The sequence below is a fragment of the Lingula anatina genome, chromosome 9 (assembly GCF_051362555.1).
Source record: "Lingula anatina isolate TDL-2025a chromosome 9, LinAna3.0, whole genome shotgun sequence".
Classification (NCBI taxonomy): Eukaryota; Metazoa; Brachiopoda; class Lingulata; order Lingulida; family Lingulidae; genus Lingula; species Lingula anatina.
In genome coordinates, this window is record NC_141775.1 from 6,647,193 (window position 1) to 6,665,526 (window position 18,334).

General features: G+C 39.5%; 2 protein-coding genes across 4 annotated transcripts in view; both read left to right on the forward strand.

Moving 5' to 3' along the window:
- The window catches only part of LOC106166767 (visual pigment-like receptor peropsin), a 53,594-nt gene extending 52,707 nt beyond the window's left edge, over positions 1-887 (forward strand). For all 3 annotated transcript variants that reach the window (XM_086995930.1, XM_086995929.1, XM_013545416.2), the window contains exon 3: positions 85-887. In XM_086995930.1, the coding sequence (XP_086852056.1) occupies positions 85-380 (296 nt within the window). In that variant the 3' untranslated portion in view covers positions 381-887. The remainder of the gene's footprint in view (positions 1-84) is intronic.
- A 7,684-nt stretch (positions 888-8,571) lies between these two features.
- LOC106166745 (agrin) lies at positions 8,572-18,146 on the forward strand. The gene is made up of 11 exons (XM_013545391.2): positions 8,572-8,850; positions 12,727-12,939; positions 13,079-13,208; positions 13,574-13,864; positions 14,238-14,459; positions 14,738-14,950; positions 15,503-15,715; positions 16,004-16,216; positions 16,489-16,713; positions 17,037-17,203; positions 17,455-18,146. Exons 1-11 carry the CDS (start codon positions 8,814-8,816, stop codon positions 17,916-17,918), a joined length of 2,388 nt encoding a protein of 795 aa, XP_013400845.2. The 5' UTR covers positions 8,572-8,813; the 3' UTR covers positions 17,919-18,146.
- Positions 18,147-18,334: the final 188 nt, after the last annotated feature.

The following is an 18,334-nucleotide window of genomic DNA, read 5'->3' on the forward strand; positions in this document are numbered from 1 at the left end:
TAGCACCAAGATATTTTATGTACAAAATAATGATAAGATACATTTCCTTGCTTTTGTGTCTTAATTCGCTATCATTTTTTTTAGTTGCATTCCTACTTTCATGGTCACCGTACGCCATAGTCTCGCTTTGGGCTGCGTTCGACGATCTTCGGCACATTCCGCCCACTTCCGATGTCATCCCGGCATTACTCGCCAAGGCTTCGGTGATTTGGAATCCAATCATTTACGTTGCCATGAACCAGCAGTTTAGAGAAGGGTTTTTACAGTTTATAGGACGTGATATCGGCAGAAGACAGCACGTGGCTGCAGCGACACGAAGTTCGAGACCTAGGCCAACTATTTTAAATAGCAATGGACAAAGTACGACGATATCCTGTTAGCTAGCATGGGGAGACAGTTTTAGACGTGTAACTGTGGTGCTTACTGGTACATTCAAAACATGGAATCTACCTTTTAATGCAATTAGCCTATTTTTCATTTAGTTTTGGCACCGATGAACAACCTTCATGTAATCTGATTAGTCGTTTTTAAGTGTGTTTATTTGATTTGAGCACTGTTATGCAAAAAAGAAAAAAATGACGTAAGGAACAAAGACGCTTACTGAATTAAGAATTGAGTTTAATTGAATTTTCACCTTATAACTGTCAGAGTTACAAGTTTCTAAAAGTGACTTATTTGAACATTGTCCTCAGACAAAAAGGATTTTTGTGTTTTTTTCTTCAAAGTAAAATGATGTGCACCACTTGAACGTGTAAGTTACATTTGAATTATTTGTAGGAATATCATTTCTGTCTGTCAATTTAATGTACGCTAACCCGGTGCAAAGATAATGCTCTTTTAATATGATTCAATGTCAAACTCCACCAGTAAATCATAATCAACTCTGATTTGCTCTTCTGTTTTTTACGTCAAACTGTACACATTAGATATAACCGACAGTTATTTTCTCTTGTAATTTTTTTCCATGCAATACCATGAAAGATGGGACCTTTTGCAACACATAATTCTATACAAGCATACTCCACCAGTACTGTAGATGCCTGAAGAAGCTCTCGTGACTGTGCCGATTTCATCCTGATGCCCTTCACAATGACAACTAGCCTGGGTTTCCTTGGCACGGCGTTTACTCTTATTTCAGAACTCTCCTTAAAGGTTGCATGAATTTCCTTACTTAAGAACTCCCGTAAACGTTTGCTACTGACATTCACAATGTTGAAAAAGGAGAATAGAGTTGGTTCTACTTGTATGGATTTGAAGAAAAAAAATGAAATTGCTCAATAGAGCAAGAACTTGCGAACTATAATACAACTATTGCATTTATGGGACAAATATTCCAACTGTTTTACAGTTTTAATTCATGGTTAAAATTGCTAAAAAAAATCAAACAAAAATCTCTAAAATTGTGGCTTCTGTCGTTAAACAAAACAAAACAAATGAAACAACATTAATGCCTCAAACAAACACAAACGAACAGACCGAAATACTTGCTCTTTTATGCGAACGGCACTAACGGCATGCAGGATATTCGTGTGCGGAATAATTTAGCGCAAGTGGTGCCTTATCGTGTATTAACCCTTAAGGTGAAAAAAAAACAAATTAACTGTTCGATTAGGTTTTATGTAGAAAACCACAACACGATACTGTGAGCGGATGTTTCGGTCGCCATTTAATAAGACACATCCATCATGCAAAAATATCTCTTAAGCAGGTGTAATATTTCATTCACAATAAAGTGGAATGGACAAATGAAACCTGGTTGTATTGCAGAGTTCGCAATTCCTCAAACACAAACTGTTTAAAGGTGTACACGATGGTCTCCCTGCCTCCACACTCGCCGTCGCTGCAGGGGCCTAGCAATCAAACCTCGGAGCAGAGATTTGATCCGTTTAAAGGCGCGTGTGGAGTCGGGAAGACCATCAGGAATCAGCGGCATCGCTTTTGAACTGTGGTCGGCCATATTTAGTCGGCGGATCAGTAAGTACTCGGATCATCCATTCTGAATGGGGCCATAGAGACCATCGGTCTACTTAGATCGATGCAACTCCCCAGGGACATTAGCTGAATGCAAACAGCTTAACAAATTAACACGCCTCCTATTTGTGTTAAGTATAATACAGACAAACTGGGGATTATGTGCGTACGTTGGAAACATAAGGAGGCGTGTCATTCAGTTAAGCTGCACTCAGAGAGAGTCCCCGCAGATTTGGATCGGTCTTTGTACACCGATAGTGTCTATGGGGATGGGGTCATAATATTCACTTATTTATTTTTTTCTATCTTATTGCATTTTTGTTGTTTTTCTTTTTTTTGTATTCTCTTGTTTTCGTGTCCATTCATTTAGTCATTTGTTCGTACATAATTTATTTATTCATTGACACAATTTTTCGTTCCGTCTTTATAGAAAACACCACAAGTCGCCAGTTTCGAAGCTGGTCACAGCTGTCACACTTTGGTTTTTTAAATGTCTACAATACAATACGAGATATTCTGACTACAGAAGCATTTGAAAACAGGCTCGATTATCTGTTTCTATGGCCATATCATGATGCAGTCGGTGATCTGTACATTTGACAGCTTTTCTTAGTTACATAAAGCACGTGTGGCGGATATACACGTGTTGTTTTTCAGAGTGTCGATCTTGTCTATCAATTCTATGGATGATCACCAAATGACTTGGATTATATTTGGTTCGCTAGCACTGGATAAGTTAAAAAGGCCTTCATTTGTTTCCGTGACAAAAGAAAGAGTTGTCATTTTACTCGTTTTATATCTCTCATGCGTCATGCGTGTTCAGTCCCCTGGTAAAGGCGGTATCTCCTTTCTTCAGGCCCATTTAGAATGGATGTTCCGAGTACTGATCCGCCGACTAAATATGGCCGACCACAGTTCAAAAGCGATGCCGCTGATTCCTGATGGTCTCCCCGACTGCACACACGCCTTTAAACGGATTAAATCTCTGCTCCAATCTAGTCCCCTCGACAGCGCGCGTGGATTCTAAGGCGCAGTCAATGTAATTAGCTAAAATGTCTGGCATGCCCCCTCACAAAGCAACATGAACAACATCATGGATCACAAAGTTTTCCCGACTTAACCCAACTACTTTAAGTTACGAAGGGGCGTGCCAGACATTTAAGCCGCTTAAACTGAATGCAATTTAGAGGGAATCTCAGAGGAGTTAGATCGATCCGGCTGGTAAAATAGGGTTATGGGAACGCTCCCTTAAACGTCTTAAAGCGTAGTGTAGAGGTCCCGTAGACGTTCTAACACGGAGAAGAGAAGACACTGGTATCATATAAGGAGATTGCTGTACAGTACAATTATACCTGTCACCATTTTCTTCGTTCATTTCACAACATTTGCACCTTAAGTTTTTTTTAATCATAAAATCAAGCCAGAAAAGAATTTCATTAACTGTGTCATGTCTACGTGTTAGAATGATAGTTCCTACAGACAACAGATACATATAAAAAATCACAGCTATTATGACTCTAATATCTTACTAGCCGTTTGTAGCCTCATTTCCTGATAAAGTACCTTTTTAAACTCTGAAAATGATGATGGTAATAATGATAATGATAAAAGTCTGGCAGTAATAATAATAATAATAATAATAATAATAATAATAATAATAATAATGATAATAATAATAATTTTTTCGCATGTAGCTGCAGTTAGATATCATTAATTTATCTCACAGGATACTTGCCACTTGTATAGACTACTTTAGACTCTAATCTGTCGCCAAAATGGCACATGGTACACGCAAGTACAGCATTCAATTTACTTATCTATTCAATCAAATCAAACTTATTGCGAAGGTTACTTCAATTGGAAACACACGTATTATCTAATGTAAAAGGAGGCCTAATTGAATAAAACAAACCGCATACATAAAACAATTGTTACAAAACGTCAAACGAATACCGTTGCAACACCTCCGTGTTTTAGCATTGCACGCAACCTTGCGTTTTCTTTCTTTTTTCTTTTTTTTTTTTTTTTGCACTTTATGTACCTTGCACGATTCAGCGTCGCAGCTTGGCTGGTAATTGTACAGATGCCAAAAAGGCTTTTATCAAATCCAATATTTCAAATCAAATTAAGTTTCGTTATTCCACTATAAATCCTCCCAGGATTTCTCTCTCGTAAAGCTTCGGAACTTTTGTACAGGGAGCGATATCCAATGAAGAAATGAGGAAATAAAAGATGAATTATAGAGTGCAAAAAGTTTCGCCAGTTAGCGTAAAATCTAACAAGATGTTTTCCATTTCTTTCACTCCAGTATACAGGAGTTCACACAGGCCCGTAGCTAAGGGGGGGGGGGGGGGGGGGGGGGTCCGGGGAAGTTCGAACGAGCCTCCTGTTTGTCGGGTAAAATTTTCAGCAAAGTACACGAGGTTTCATGGTAGAAGGTATACTTTTTCGGAAAAAGCCCCCCCCTTTGAAAATCCTGACACATTAGCATTAAGCTTTGAAAAAGACACACAATATCGTCCTCTTTTATATGTCTCTTCCGTCATATTTAATTGGGGTACGTTGTTACATGTCTCCATTTTGTGTTTAATTTTAACCGTTGAGGAAGTTAAAATACCTGTCGCAACCTCGAGTACAAATGACATTTTGACAAGCAAACTTATAAAACCCATTTACAAATTAATTATCTACAATGCTATGATAAACGCAATCGACACTCTTTTTAAAATACATTTGAACCAATGAATCTATTACAGCTCCTTGGTTTGAACCGACAAAAAAAAAAAGAATGATAAAATTCTTCTTTTTGTAACGTAGAATTGCGTGACACAGGGAGCGGCTCATACACGCGAATTAATATTACCGGAAATCCGAACTCAGGAGCACCTTTTGTAAACACGCGCATCACGTTTATCGCTCTAGCCGCAAGGCGCGTTTTACATAAACCGTACCCACAATGGACAATAGAAGTGTCACCCCTACTGAACCAATACTTTGGGGGAGATAAATGACTGTGGAATGATATGCTCCTGGTATCATTTTATTAACATCAAATTTCACAAAAAAAAAAAAAAAATGTAGACCAGGCATTATAACTATTCAAGATTTGCCTACTTTGATTATTGATTACTTGCTTATTGTCTGATTACTCTGATTAAGGTGGTGACACTTCTATTGTCCGTTGGTTGCAGCACATACCATAAAACACCCAAATATATTTAGATATGGCTATAACAGATTGCAGACATGCAAAAATTCCACAAGACAACGATTAATAGCCCATCGGGAATTTTTTTCCCTTGACGCTCTTTGTCCCGCTGGCGGTTGATGCAGCATATATTCAAAACAAATTGACTGCAATTTTTCACCGTTAAAGTCCGTGGCACGTTTTCATGCTCCAATTATTTCTACAAATATTCTCTGTCCCAAATGCATAAAGATAAATTATTATCTTACCGTGTTGTTAGAAAAACTTTTTTCTCCAAGTCAACGTCTTTACTCCCGTTAACCTCCAGCTAAAAATGACCACTCAGCTTCGCGTCTTACACCACTACACGTCACTTCCAGCACAATTCTGATCAATTCTCGTCTCCTCCGGTACCCCTTATTCAATTACTATTTCACATCACTTCAAATGTAATTGCAATATTAGAAGCCAAATTTGTAATCCCGTGATTTACGAGTCTGTCAACATAATTCTGAATTAATAAGAGTAGGATCCTTTTTATTAAGTTACTTACGATAGAACGCTGTGGGATTTAATGCCTATGAGAATCCTATGCTGTGTAATGCCAAGTCATATAATATCATAGCTTCATAGCATACTTATTTATAATTGCATTTTTATTGAAAATTTTCATCTACCTATGTACGTTTAGCTACAATAAAGCATATGTATGTATGTTATATGTATGCTTAATTGCTCTCGAATCCTCTTCTTTCCAGGACTGTTAAATCTTGGAAAAATGTGTTAAGATGGTTCATTTTCAAGTGTCTCACGACAAACAGCCTGTGCACAAGGAAATTACCAAAAAACATAAATGAATAGATAAATAGATAAAAAGAAAAAATTAAGCATAAAGTAATCGTTGAACAATCAATTTAATCTAAAAAGTTTGAATTTGATCGGTATCTTTTCCACGCCAATTTTACACCATTTGTTCTTAAGATTAATATGTGTACTATCATTCTTCGATCAGTGCGAATTAGGATCCAACGAACATATGATAGATCCTAGATGCCAATTATTCTTTGGAGCATTTGGTCGATGAAAAAAGTAGAATTTTATCAATAGTTTTTTTTATACAGAGGTTAAATGTGACCACACTTTCCGTTCCAACTTTCGAATATTGGTCACAAAAAAAAAAATGTCAGTGCAATTGATCAGTACCTACATGTTGGTGTTATGAAGATTCCAGATGAATATTATGTCTCATTTCTTAATCTAGTTATAAAGTGTATTTCATAGAAACAATTCATTTAGATGTCACAGGACAATCATAGAAAAAGTTTGTTTTTTTTTTTTTTTTTTTTTTTTTTTGTCAAAAATATCATTGAAAACACAACTTCATTGAAGAGCCATCTCGTTTATCGCTGTGAATATAATACAATGATTCCGAGTGATTTCCTTGAATTTATGTCATAAGAGAGTACCAGAGATAGGTATTTTATCAAAAAAAATAAAGGTGGGAAATAAGACTTAATCTATTTCTTAATTTCACTCAAGATCGTTTAAGGTAAATGTTTTGATAATTCATTGTGTCGCTTTAGTTCTACGCATTTATCACCTGTTGAATTTGTTCCCTTTTGCTTAGATATAATGTGTTCTCTGTGTTCTTTGACAGTGAATTAGGGACGGAGTTATAGTGCTGTTCTGTGTTTTTTTTTTAATCGTCACTCGATACGTGCACATTTGATCCCTATTCACAGTTCAGCACGAAAGAAACTTATTTCCAGACTGTGTAGATGTCGTGGCCTCAATTGCCATCTCAGCATCATATCAATGCAAGAACAAATGTACGTGTATAAAGAGGGGCGGATTGAGACCGTCTTCTGGGTCTTCCGGAAGACGGCAAGATTTTAAAGTTTGCATTGACGGGTATCTATTTTTATTCTGTCGGAAGACAGTCAAAAATAAAGGATGGATCAACAAAGATAATTTGGAAGACTGTCAGAAAATATCTCTGGATCCGTTCTTATTTGGCTTTGTCCTCCTTTCTTCTTTTTCCAGCTCTTTATATATCTTGTATATATCTTGCCTTTTAGCCCAAAAACCATTGATTTCCTCACTTTCATCAAAATAGTGAATGGCTTATAAGATCAGTCAGGGATCCAATTGATATGTTCGCTAACAATGCGAAGTCTCCTGAGGGCGAGACAAAGGTCGGCTTTAATGTACCTTGCAAGCATTTGCCTAAGGAATGGTTTATTGTTACAATTTTTCACTAATTAAATAACTCTTCTTGGCCACACACTGTGCTTTTAACCAAATTTAATAGATAAATGAACTTAGATTAAACGAAAGGAATGTTCAGGTTGGCAAGGCAACCATACCCTAGGTTCTAGATTCCGGTATTGCCAGCTCGATCTTGATTCCATATATAACCCATATCAGCAATACCAGTAAAAGTGATCCCTTAGTTAACAAGCTAGCTTTTACTGTCCTCTGACACTCAGGGTTGCCTAACCAAAGCCAAAGCAAAAAATTCTTTTTTTAAAAAATAGTCTTAACCCCAAGGGTACGTCTTAATAAAAAAATGTTGGTGGAAAATCTCTGTTAAAGTGTCCAAAAATTAATACCATGTCAATTTTCACTTCTGGGCTTTTTACCTCCTTTCAACTTTCCCACCTTCAAGTTGACCTCCATATTCAACCATGCACGTAACGGAAAATGACAGTTCACCGGCCGTGACGCTGTTAGTCACGACTTTATTCCAACTTTTGATGTCGATCTCGGGAAGAAAAACGGTACCAGGGGTGAAAGAAAGATTAGACCCATCACTTAATTCTAGCTTAAAGGTTAATATCTGCGTCACCAGTGCGAGATGCTCATGTACACGAATAAGGGTGAACAGAGGTTTTTGAACTAATTAACTAGTGCAACTACAGACATCACAGTTCAATCTTGAAATCTGACGATTCTGATAAAGCCTGTTTATTTCAGTGCGCAAAGGTTACAATAAAGTCTGAAAAAATAATAAAACACCGGAACTAAATTCATGGTACTCGCACGAGGCAATTCATGTTATCTAAACCCCTGTTGTATTTTAAAAAATAAAAGCATCCGATTTCAGTGTTTGTATCAAATATAAATTCTATTTTCAGCCTGCTTCTGTTCGTCAAATTGACGTGTGTTGTCATTTTACTTTCCATTCTCAAACTTGTGCAAAAAGTAATAAATAAATAAATGAATAAATAAATAAATAAATAAATATCTAGGACTTTCGCCTAGATAGAACAGGTGCACAGTATCTTCACTGATAGTCTGAGTCATGACTCGTACGTGGTAATTACGGACATAAATTGGGTCCCAAATTTAAAAGAAAGATTAAGTATATCTGATTTAAAATAACTTGCCGGGTAATTGTACCCACTAGATCTCCTATTTAAGATGTAGGATCCAATATAATGGATATATGGATCCGAGTTAAGACGGACAGTGAAAAAAGGCCTACTGGTACATGTACGTCTAGATACACTGCGAGCAAAGTGTGAGACAAGCAATCAGAAACGGGTTAACTCTTGCTGAAAGGTTGGGGAATATTTTCGTTTATTATACAAATTAGAGACAGAGAAACATTTGCTGACCCCGAAAGACGCAAAGAAATTTGAAGACTGTCAGTATGGTGAAAGTCCAAGTACAAATTGCAGCATTGCTGGGTAAGTATAAAAATGAGTTTTAATTTTTACATTTTACACATTAATTACCGATTGTGAGCTTCCGCAGTCTTGGTCATTTTTCATTAAAGACTGGTATCGACCGTTCATTTTCCCCGTCCATTGAAACTTGGACAGTTGACTCACAAATAAGCCCTTAAGACATCTATTTTCTTTTCTTTTCGATTTCGATCCGCCAAAATATTTTGCTACCTTGTGTTTTCTATCTTGCATTAAAGCGCTGCCTTCAAAATTAATCCGTGGGTTTTTCGTTTGAAACGAATAATCTCTTACAAATCATCTTTATCTCGACACAAACACTATTAATAATGTAGCTTTAATGAGATCGGCGGCCATAACTCTGTTTCATCTAAAAACACAATAAAAAACAAAAACAAAACTTTCAACCACTGAGACGGTTTATCACTTCAGGACGGGGTGCCGGTATGTTTAAAGACCATACTTCGTCGCTTGTCGTCCCTCTCATGGGCTAACTCTCATTCTTCTGCCCTGGTTTGCTCTCTCTTTCCCTCTCCTCTTCCATCATGGTCAAGTTATACGGACACATGGCCCTAGCTGTTGCACTGTCCATATTTCTAACCTTCATCTCCTGAATACAACACGATCGAACTGCTCGCCTTATTTCCTGATGGGAGCTAACAGAAGCCTTATGTGTTATGGGATATCAATTCATAACTTCAAGTGTTTTGCTGTTTGCTTTTTTTGTTAGAATTAAAAAATCTTAAAGGGCTATATGATAAAGTAGAGTCTCGGCTTAAAATTTGTATTGTGCTTTTTTTAGGTCGATTTTCCTTTTTAGTCACTGATTGTCTTTTTTCCCGTAAATGAGGCTGCCGTAGCAATTTAGAATACGGTTTCGCAATTTTATTACAATTATGTTAATCTCTTCCCCGTGGTCTTGGAATACTGTATACTACACCCCATTTCCATAGATTTTTAGATCGATCTATCCCTGTGGGGAGTCTCACTAGATTACTGTCAGCTTGACCGGCTTTTAGCGTCTGTCCCGCCTACTAAAAGCTGCAAGGGGGTAATTAACTATGGTGCTCGCTCGGCTGACTGCAATTTAGCGTGAACCCCCAGGGAGTTAGGTCGATCTAAATCTTAATCTCTAGATCGATCTAAGACCCCATTTCCAGAGATTAGATCGATCTACTTTAGATCGACCTAACTCCCTGGGGGTTCACGCTAAATAGCTGTCGGCCGGGCGGACACAAAAGTTAATTACCCCCTTACAGCTTGTAGTAGGCGGGACGGACATTTAAGCCGGATTATCTGACAGTAATCTAGTGAGACTCCCCACGGGGATAGATCGATCTAAAAGCTCTGGGAATACAGCCTAAATCTCTGGGAAAGCACCCCTAGAGTGGACCAGCTGAGTGATGCAATAAATTCCATGGAAAAAATCTCGCCACATTCGAAAAAAAATTGTCAAAAATAACCCAGAGACATATTCACATATGCATATAAATCCGGGATTATCCAGTGGAAAATTAATCCGTGGCCCTGGTTATGGCAGTTTTGACCTTAGTTGCATAATTAGGATGAAATCTATTAAGTCACCACAATGCATCAATACCTGTAAGTCTTTGCGGATTAGTCTGTAAAAATAGCTCCCAACAGGAAAAAGTAGATTAGCCATGGGAAATTAAACAACTGGTATATAATAGGGGCTGTTGTTGGGATATAGCTGTAAGGTATGTCTACAAAATATGAAGAGAATTTTGCCGTTGAGTTAATTTTTGCCTAGGGGCAAAATGACTGAATAAATAAACAAGCATTGTGACTTTTCTTGTTCAAATCCTCAAAGAAAACTGTGTGCAGAATTCTCCTCTCGGAGGGAAAATAGTGAATCTTGTGTTTCGTTGTTAAACAAGAATCAGCAATTTTCGAAAACGGGCGACAATAATTTGACGCCAGTCCCACATTCTTTATCAGAAATGAAAGTGAAGAATTCCTCTTTCCTGACCTCAAAAATGGCAAAATTGCATGTTAAACAAGTAACATTTCCTGAATTATCTTTTACGTTATCGGAGATGCCTAAATGTGATAATCGCGTGACAGACTGTAGTTGGTACAATGGGCGATGAATTTGAGCTGATAAAAACATAGGAAAACACTTTGACAACTGTCTAACAAGACAATAATGACGCCATGAGCTCTTCCATTGATGTATTCAAACAGTGATCTTGACGCTTTTCTTGCATCTCCATTACTCCTTCCTAGTTTGAGTTAATACATGTATTAACTGTTTTGCACTGTCAAACCATACCCCTCCCCTGTGGCCTAAATGACCCTTTTCAGTCTAATGGAAACTATTTATTTCCGATCGTTTTCGCTGCTCTTTTAAAGCCTACAAAGACAAGGGCGGATCCAAGGTTATTTGAAAGGGGTACGGTTTTGAAGAATGACAGGCCGCAGATGCAAAGCCGACCCTGCCTCCCCCCTTGGCGTGGGATTCAGGGCCCGTTTAAGGGCCCCGAAACTTTTTTTGTATTTTAGAGGGCGAACGGTGCCATTTGGTACGGCTTAGAACTATGATTCAGATAGTCAAAAATCTAATTTTAAGAAGGGGCGATTGGTGAGATTTTTTTCATAAATCCAAGGGGGGGGGGGGTCAGGACCCCTCTGACACCCTCCTCCCTAAATTCGCCACTGAAAGAACACTGCTTCGCGTGGCATAGCATGTTAAAATCTCCATAACCACATTATTTAAGTCAAAATTATTCACCACGGCATTCCACCATAAAGCCACTTTTTTTAATCTCTCAAATAACCAACCTTTATTCGTAATTTTGTTCTTGTTTTGACAGAAATCTCTCGAGCGTAAACGGAAATGATGGGACGAATGTAAGTCTGCATTGTGATTAAAATACAAGTGCGTGTGCCCACGTGTGTGTGTGTGTGTGTGTGTTTGTTTTACTCCCTTTTAATGGGAGTTTAATTCCAGTACCTGTATTGGGTATTTTGGTTTATACAGACTCTTCAATTAACAGCATAACATTTAATGAATATAAAATAGTTTTTTTGTTTCATTTTTATCTTGTTTGAGCACGGTTGCAAGTGTCGGTGTCATGTTAAATTACGTGCAGTGTAGTGCGTCTGTCAGAACAAGTAGGTCTTGTGATTATCAAGGAAGAAAAGCTGCTTCTTATGTGTTTTTTTTTCAGCAAAGTTGTATTTCAAAATATATATCACTAATTGATGTATATGTATCTAGAAATAACCGCATTGGTGTTGTTTTAGGGGAGGTTGAGATACAAACGATTTAAGCGTTACGTTCACACAAATAGCAAATTGTCGATTCCACTGAGAGACATCAAATAGTACCTTGTAAATCATTATATTCTCATATTCATGTTTTGAATTGCATATAAGTAATTTGGTGTCCTTCTTGACAATAAATTATAATGAACTCTCATTTTATTTGAAATCAGTAGAGTATACATCTAAAAAGTGCCTATTTTGACAATGTACGTATTTTGGCAAGACGTCGGAACCCAGCGGACGGTTTGAAAATACAGCATGCTGCCCCAGAAAATTATCCACAGGCAATGTGGCAATGTGGAGCCGATCGACCTACATGTTACAAAACAGTGAAGCAGTTAACATATACCAAATAATTAACTATTTTTATACAGACTACTGTTTAACTAAAATGAAAGGGAAACGGCGTGTAACAGTTGTAATGACCCAAGCGTTACATGCATATCGGTAACGATATATTTGAATGCAAGGGCAAGCTGTAGCGATCGCGAACATGAACGTGCGCTACCAAAAGGAAGCCTTCCGCACCCGTGTATTCAGCTTTTATTGCTTGTTCTTATTTGGCTTTATCCTCTTTTCTTCTTTTTCCAGCTCTTTGCCTTGCTGGTGAACGACCAGCTGAGGGCCGCGCTATGTGGGTGCTATCAGGACCACGACCAGCTTCGCCACCTAGTGGCAATAATGGATTTAAAAGTGGAAAACCTAGTGAAAAGTCATTTGCGCCTCAAACAATGGGAAGCCGATTTCTCCCGAACCCCTTTGGTAATATGGCACCGAAACCGTTTGGACCAAAAGTGAATAATGGTATGTTTATTTAAACACTGCCTTTCGGTTATAAATGTTTCATTCAATAATTTTTTATCATATTAATACATATCCTTTTGAAGGGACGGATTGCGTTGACAGATCTAGCCTTATGTGATGTCTCACTTCCCTTCACCAGGAGTTGGAAGGACGCTGCCTCCTATGAAACCACTGACGGACATTTGTGAGACGCTCCCCGATAAGTGCCCCGTTTTTCCGCCAGAGGCCCCAACGATCTGCGCCTCGGATGGGAACGAATACCCGTCCACGTGAGTAAAAGGCTTTGGTCAACAAGTGCTTATTGGGTGTCAGTAGTTCTCTTCTTGCGCTTAGTCTGGAGGAAACAATAAACCAGATTGGATCGTCAAAAGGTCTTGGATCGACATAAGATTGCACAAAAAGTTTACTGGTTATATTTCAATTCTTTGTTTTCCCCTCAATTTTGAAAAACTGGATGAGCATTCTACACTCATTTTCACCAAAAAGCACTTCATTGTGAAATGCAATATATATATTTAATATGTTAATAAATACTTTAATAATCGTTTCAACTCATCCGGATCCAAAACTCAAGTATTGCATCATTCTCTGCAGACAATATAAGTTACTACTATATTTAATTCTTTACACCTAGATGCGACCTGCTAAAAGCAAACTGTGATTCTGAAGACGACGTGTACCGCGTTCCCTGCAAAGACGAAGCACCCTTCTTCAAACCAAGCGTGACGCTGTTTGGCGGCAAAAAGCCTTTCAGCAACGGCGGACCGCCACCTTTTAGCGGCGGTTCTCCAGGCTTTGCTCTTAGCGTGGTAACAGATTTCAGGCCAAGCGTAGAGATCGAGTGTGGCTCGCTGCCTGAGTGTCCCCTAGCAAAGGAAGGGACGCCTGAGTTGTGTGCGTCAGATGGCAAGACGTACACTTCCCAGTAAGTTGGGTGATTGCATGGGTAGAGAAGGTGGCACAGGAATGGTATTCAGCCATTAACCGTAGTCCTTTTCCCAGTTCTCGTTCAATTGACTTTCGCCCGATTAAGGCCCCTACTTTAGCTCACTCTCACCTGTACTAATTATAGGCCTATGGACCCTGGGCTTCCATTCTCAGGACTACAGTTCGCCACACAGGCTTGGCATGGAACAACCGCTCTTAACATACTCTTTGTACTTGACAAATATTCAATAAAAAATAATAATAATTGAGCATTTATGAAATCAAAATGAAATACTGACAATTTTGGTCGACACAATTCATTCGACAAAATGAATTACAAAAAATAACCACGCGTCGCTGTCTCATTTCAGATGTGAACTGGAGAAAGCGAACTGTGCCTCGGACACGAAGATATGGCCCGTCCGTTGTGCAGGCACCGCGTCATCTAGCGGTTTTGGGCAGCCTGGTCCCGTCCCTCCGCCAAGATGGCCGGCTCCAGGCGACAGGTGTGAGATGTTACCGGAAGTGTGCCCAGAGTTCCCGGATGGACTTCCGGAAATCTGTGGATCTGACGGGAACACGTACTCTTCACCGTGAGTATTTTCCGTAAATAGATGTTGACCATTAGAAAAAGGACTCCATATTTGTGTCATACATGCACGCCCCATTCATCCACCCTACCACTATCACTTTGTAGTACTGATTACGGGAAACATGTCTCCGTTGGAATCCTTAGAAGCACTAAATGTACATGTATATGGGGAGGCAAGACCCCGCCCTACCAGACTCCCCTTCCCCCTGACAACATTATTTATTATACTACTTTTTGGAACTTTCTGTAAAAATTTTCGCTTTTTTATTCTATTTTTAGTTGTGAACTGGAGAAAGCAAACTGCGCCTCCGATACAAAAATATGGCCGGTCCGTTGTGAGGGCGATGATGAGACATTCCCACCTGGACTCTTTCCTCCTCCTGTGAGACCGCCAATGGAAGACATATGTGAGATGTTACCGGAAGTGTGCCCAGAGGCACTGGATGGACTTCCGGAACTGTGCGGATCTGACGGAAGGACATATTCCTCGCCGTAAGTGTTATATACGTCACTGGCAAATGTGGTACGACCCCACAGTCAATCCCATTCAGCACAACTGAGTCCATTAAACACATGCTTCTGATGATGACCTTTGAGAGCATTCACACCGAGAAGAGCTGAGATCTAGCAAGGCCGAGACCTAAATATGGCGGACCTACATGAAAGGAAGACTGCGTAATCCTTTAATGGTCTCTCAATGACATGTTGTTTGCCGATAATGACATTCATTGAGAGACCATTACAGGATTATGCGGTCTTCCTTTCATGTACGTCCGCCATACTTAGCTAGGTCTCGGCCTTGCTAGACCTCGGCTCTTCTCGATGTGATTGCTCTCTTTGAGAGCCTTTTCCCTTTTTGGAAAGAGATTTGTGGGAGTGAGAAAATTTGTCATTTCATACCTGTATAAGTAACAATGACAAACTCTCTTCTTTCTTGATGTGTTGAGCAGCTTACAACCTTGAGCCAACATATGATACTGCATTTGTTTAGGAAACTTTGGAACCAGATGTGATGTGCGAAACTTTTCTTTTTTCAACATTCAGATGTGAACTGCAGAAGGCGAACTGTGCCTCCGATACAGGAATATGGCCGGTCCGTTGTGAGGGCGACGATGAGCCATTCCCACCCGGACTCTTTCCTCCCCCTCTGAGACCGCCAATGGAAGACATATGTGATATGTTACCGGAAGTGTGCCCAGAAGCAAGGGATGGACTTCCGGAACTGTGTGGATCTGACGGGAAGACATATTCCTCGCCGTAAGTGTTATGTATCACTGGCGCAGTCAACCCTATTTTGAACAACAGAGACCTTTAAACACATGCTTCTGATGGCCTCTGAGAGTCTTTCCCCTCTTTGGAAATAGATTGATGGGAGATAGAAAATCTGTCATTTCAAATTGGAAACAGCGACACACACCCTTTTTCTCTTGTTGTGTTGAGCAGCTTACAACCTGAAACCAACCTATGATACTGCATGCATTAGTTTTGAAAATTTTGGAACCATTAAATGTGATGCGCAGAACCTTTTCTTTTTTAAACTTTTAGATGTGAAATGCAAAAAGCCAACTGTGCCTCAGACATAAAGATAAGGCCCGTCCGTTGTGAGGGCGACGATGATGCATTCCCACCCGGACTCTTTCCTCCCCCTCTGAAACCGCCTATGGAAGACATATGTGAGATGTTACCGGAAGTGTGCCCAGAGGCGCCGGATAGACTTCCGGAACTGTGTGGATCTGACGGAAAAACATATTCCTCACCGTAAGTACTTTATACAGCACCTACATTGACCCTATTGAGAATGTCCTCATTCTTAAGTCACTTTTAATCGCGTGTTGCGATATGTAACTTTAAAGTTACAATATATGGAAACGACCGTCACGCCACACACAGATGGTACCTAAAACGGCTGATTCTATTTTATATGAACTTCCTTAACATTGCGTCTTCTTCTGCGCATTCTTCTGCGCATTATATTGAGTAATAGGACGACCAGCCTGCAGCAAATGGAAGATGCATTACTTTACTTACAGGTGTGAATTCCAAAAGGCAGGGTGCGCCTCGGATGTCAAAATATTCCTGGTCCCATGCGAGGGTTCTGACCCGTTCAAGGGACGCCCCCCTCCCCCTTATCCCGGTGATGGCTTTAAACCGCCCTTTTCGGAAGAACTCTGTGCCACTCTCCCTGAAAGTTGCCCTCTGGCACCGGAAGGGGCTCCGGAAGTATGTGGTTCGGATGGAAACAAATATGAATCTCGGTGTGTAATTTTGTATTTTTTTTTATTACCATTGTGATAATTATGCTTTTACAAGAGTCTGTGTTTTCGAGAGAGAGAGAGAGAGAGAGAGAGATTTTGAAACATTATTCACAACCATGTAAATTAGATACTGATACAGAAACTAAATTATTTTTTCTTGTAATCTGACCGTGCACCTCTTACGTAAAAATTATGCTACTCACCGTAATTTTCAATAATCTTAACATTAAACCCTCTCCCCTTCAAATGCGCTATTGCTCCCCTTTTTGGACGTCTTGATTAATAAAAACTGTACATTTTTCTTTTCCTTTCTTTTGCTAAAGGTGTGACCTGATGAAAGCAGTCTGTGCCTCTGAGGGCGATATCTACCCAGTGCCTTGCGACACGGACTTGCCAATCTTACAGCCACGCCCCAGGCCACGCCCTATGCTACGCCCCATGCCTCGCCCCTTTTTCTTAAACGGACCTCCTTCAGTCCCGGGGGGAGACGGTAAGTGTTCTTTATGCTGTCTTTTCTATCGCAGGAACGGATCAAAATTCTTTATATTCCTTTTTTTTCATTATTTCAGTTACGTAGCCTGTGTCAAATGCACCATTCCATACTTTCAAATTCTGAATTTTTAACTTTAACATATTTTGCAACACAGTTTTCTTTCATTAATATTTGTTACACGTACACAAATGTTCCACGATATAAAATTTATTCTGCTAATTTATTCTGAATATATATTTCTTTTGAAGGTCCTGCTATCGAGATCTTGCCAGAGGATAAGTCACCAAACGCTGCTTCCCGGGTAACAGGCGGCATCATCGCTCCGTTCGGTCGCATTGGACAAAAATCAACTTTAGCAGGAGGACCGACTGGCCGATTTGGTTTTCTCCCATCAGCAGTTCAAACGCTCCAAAATCGTCCTAGAGGTCCGGCTTACGGTTTGGCGTCCAGTGGAAGCCAAAGTTCACGACAGTTTCCTGCGGGTATTTTTCCGTCTTCCGCTGGTGGGAAATATGGCCTGCCCAAGTCCATGCAGGGCTACGGGGCTGGCGGGAATTCCGCTCCAAAGCCACAACCTCGTTTTGGAGTTCCTCCGGGAATGGGGTCAAAGGGTATCCCGTTGTTTGGTGGCCCTCTGGGACGAATGTCGGCATTAGCTAAGTACGGCAAGCCCAACGTCTATGGAAGCCCTTCAGCATATGAGAGTGACTAAGCTTTGAGGATTGTTTCCTGGGTTTCTTTTTGGGAAGAACCTTCAGATAGAGGTGTTTCTGGCTGGCCAGTTACATTCCAAACGACGTGGAATCGATTATGATACATATCTATTTCAAGAAGTATAAATTTGTAATAGTATTTAAATTTTGATTTTTCAGACAGTTTTTATTTTTGTAGTTATATTCACTACCTCAAATGTACCAAAAATAAACACACTTTAACTATATTTGATGCTTTTCTTACTGTTTCTCAAGTTTGAAAGTTAAAGTTACAATGTTGGGTTGAGGGACTTCAAATTGCAATTTTTAAGGTATCACGCCATTTATTTTTTTTGTTAACCATGAAAAGTCATGGTTAAAATCGCAGTGAAGTCAAATTTAATCAAATTTAAGACAGGAAAAATTTGAATAACGT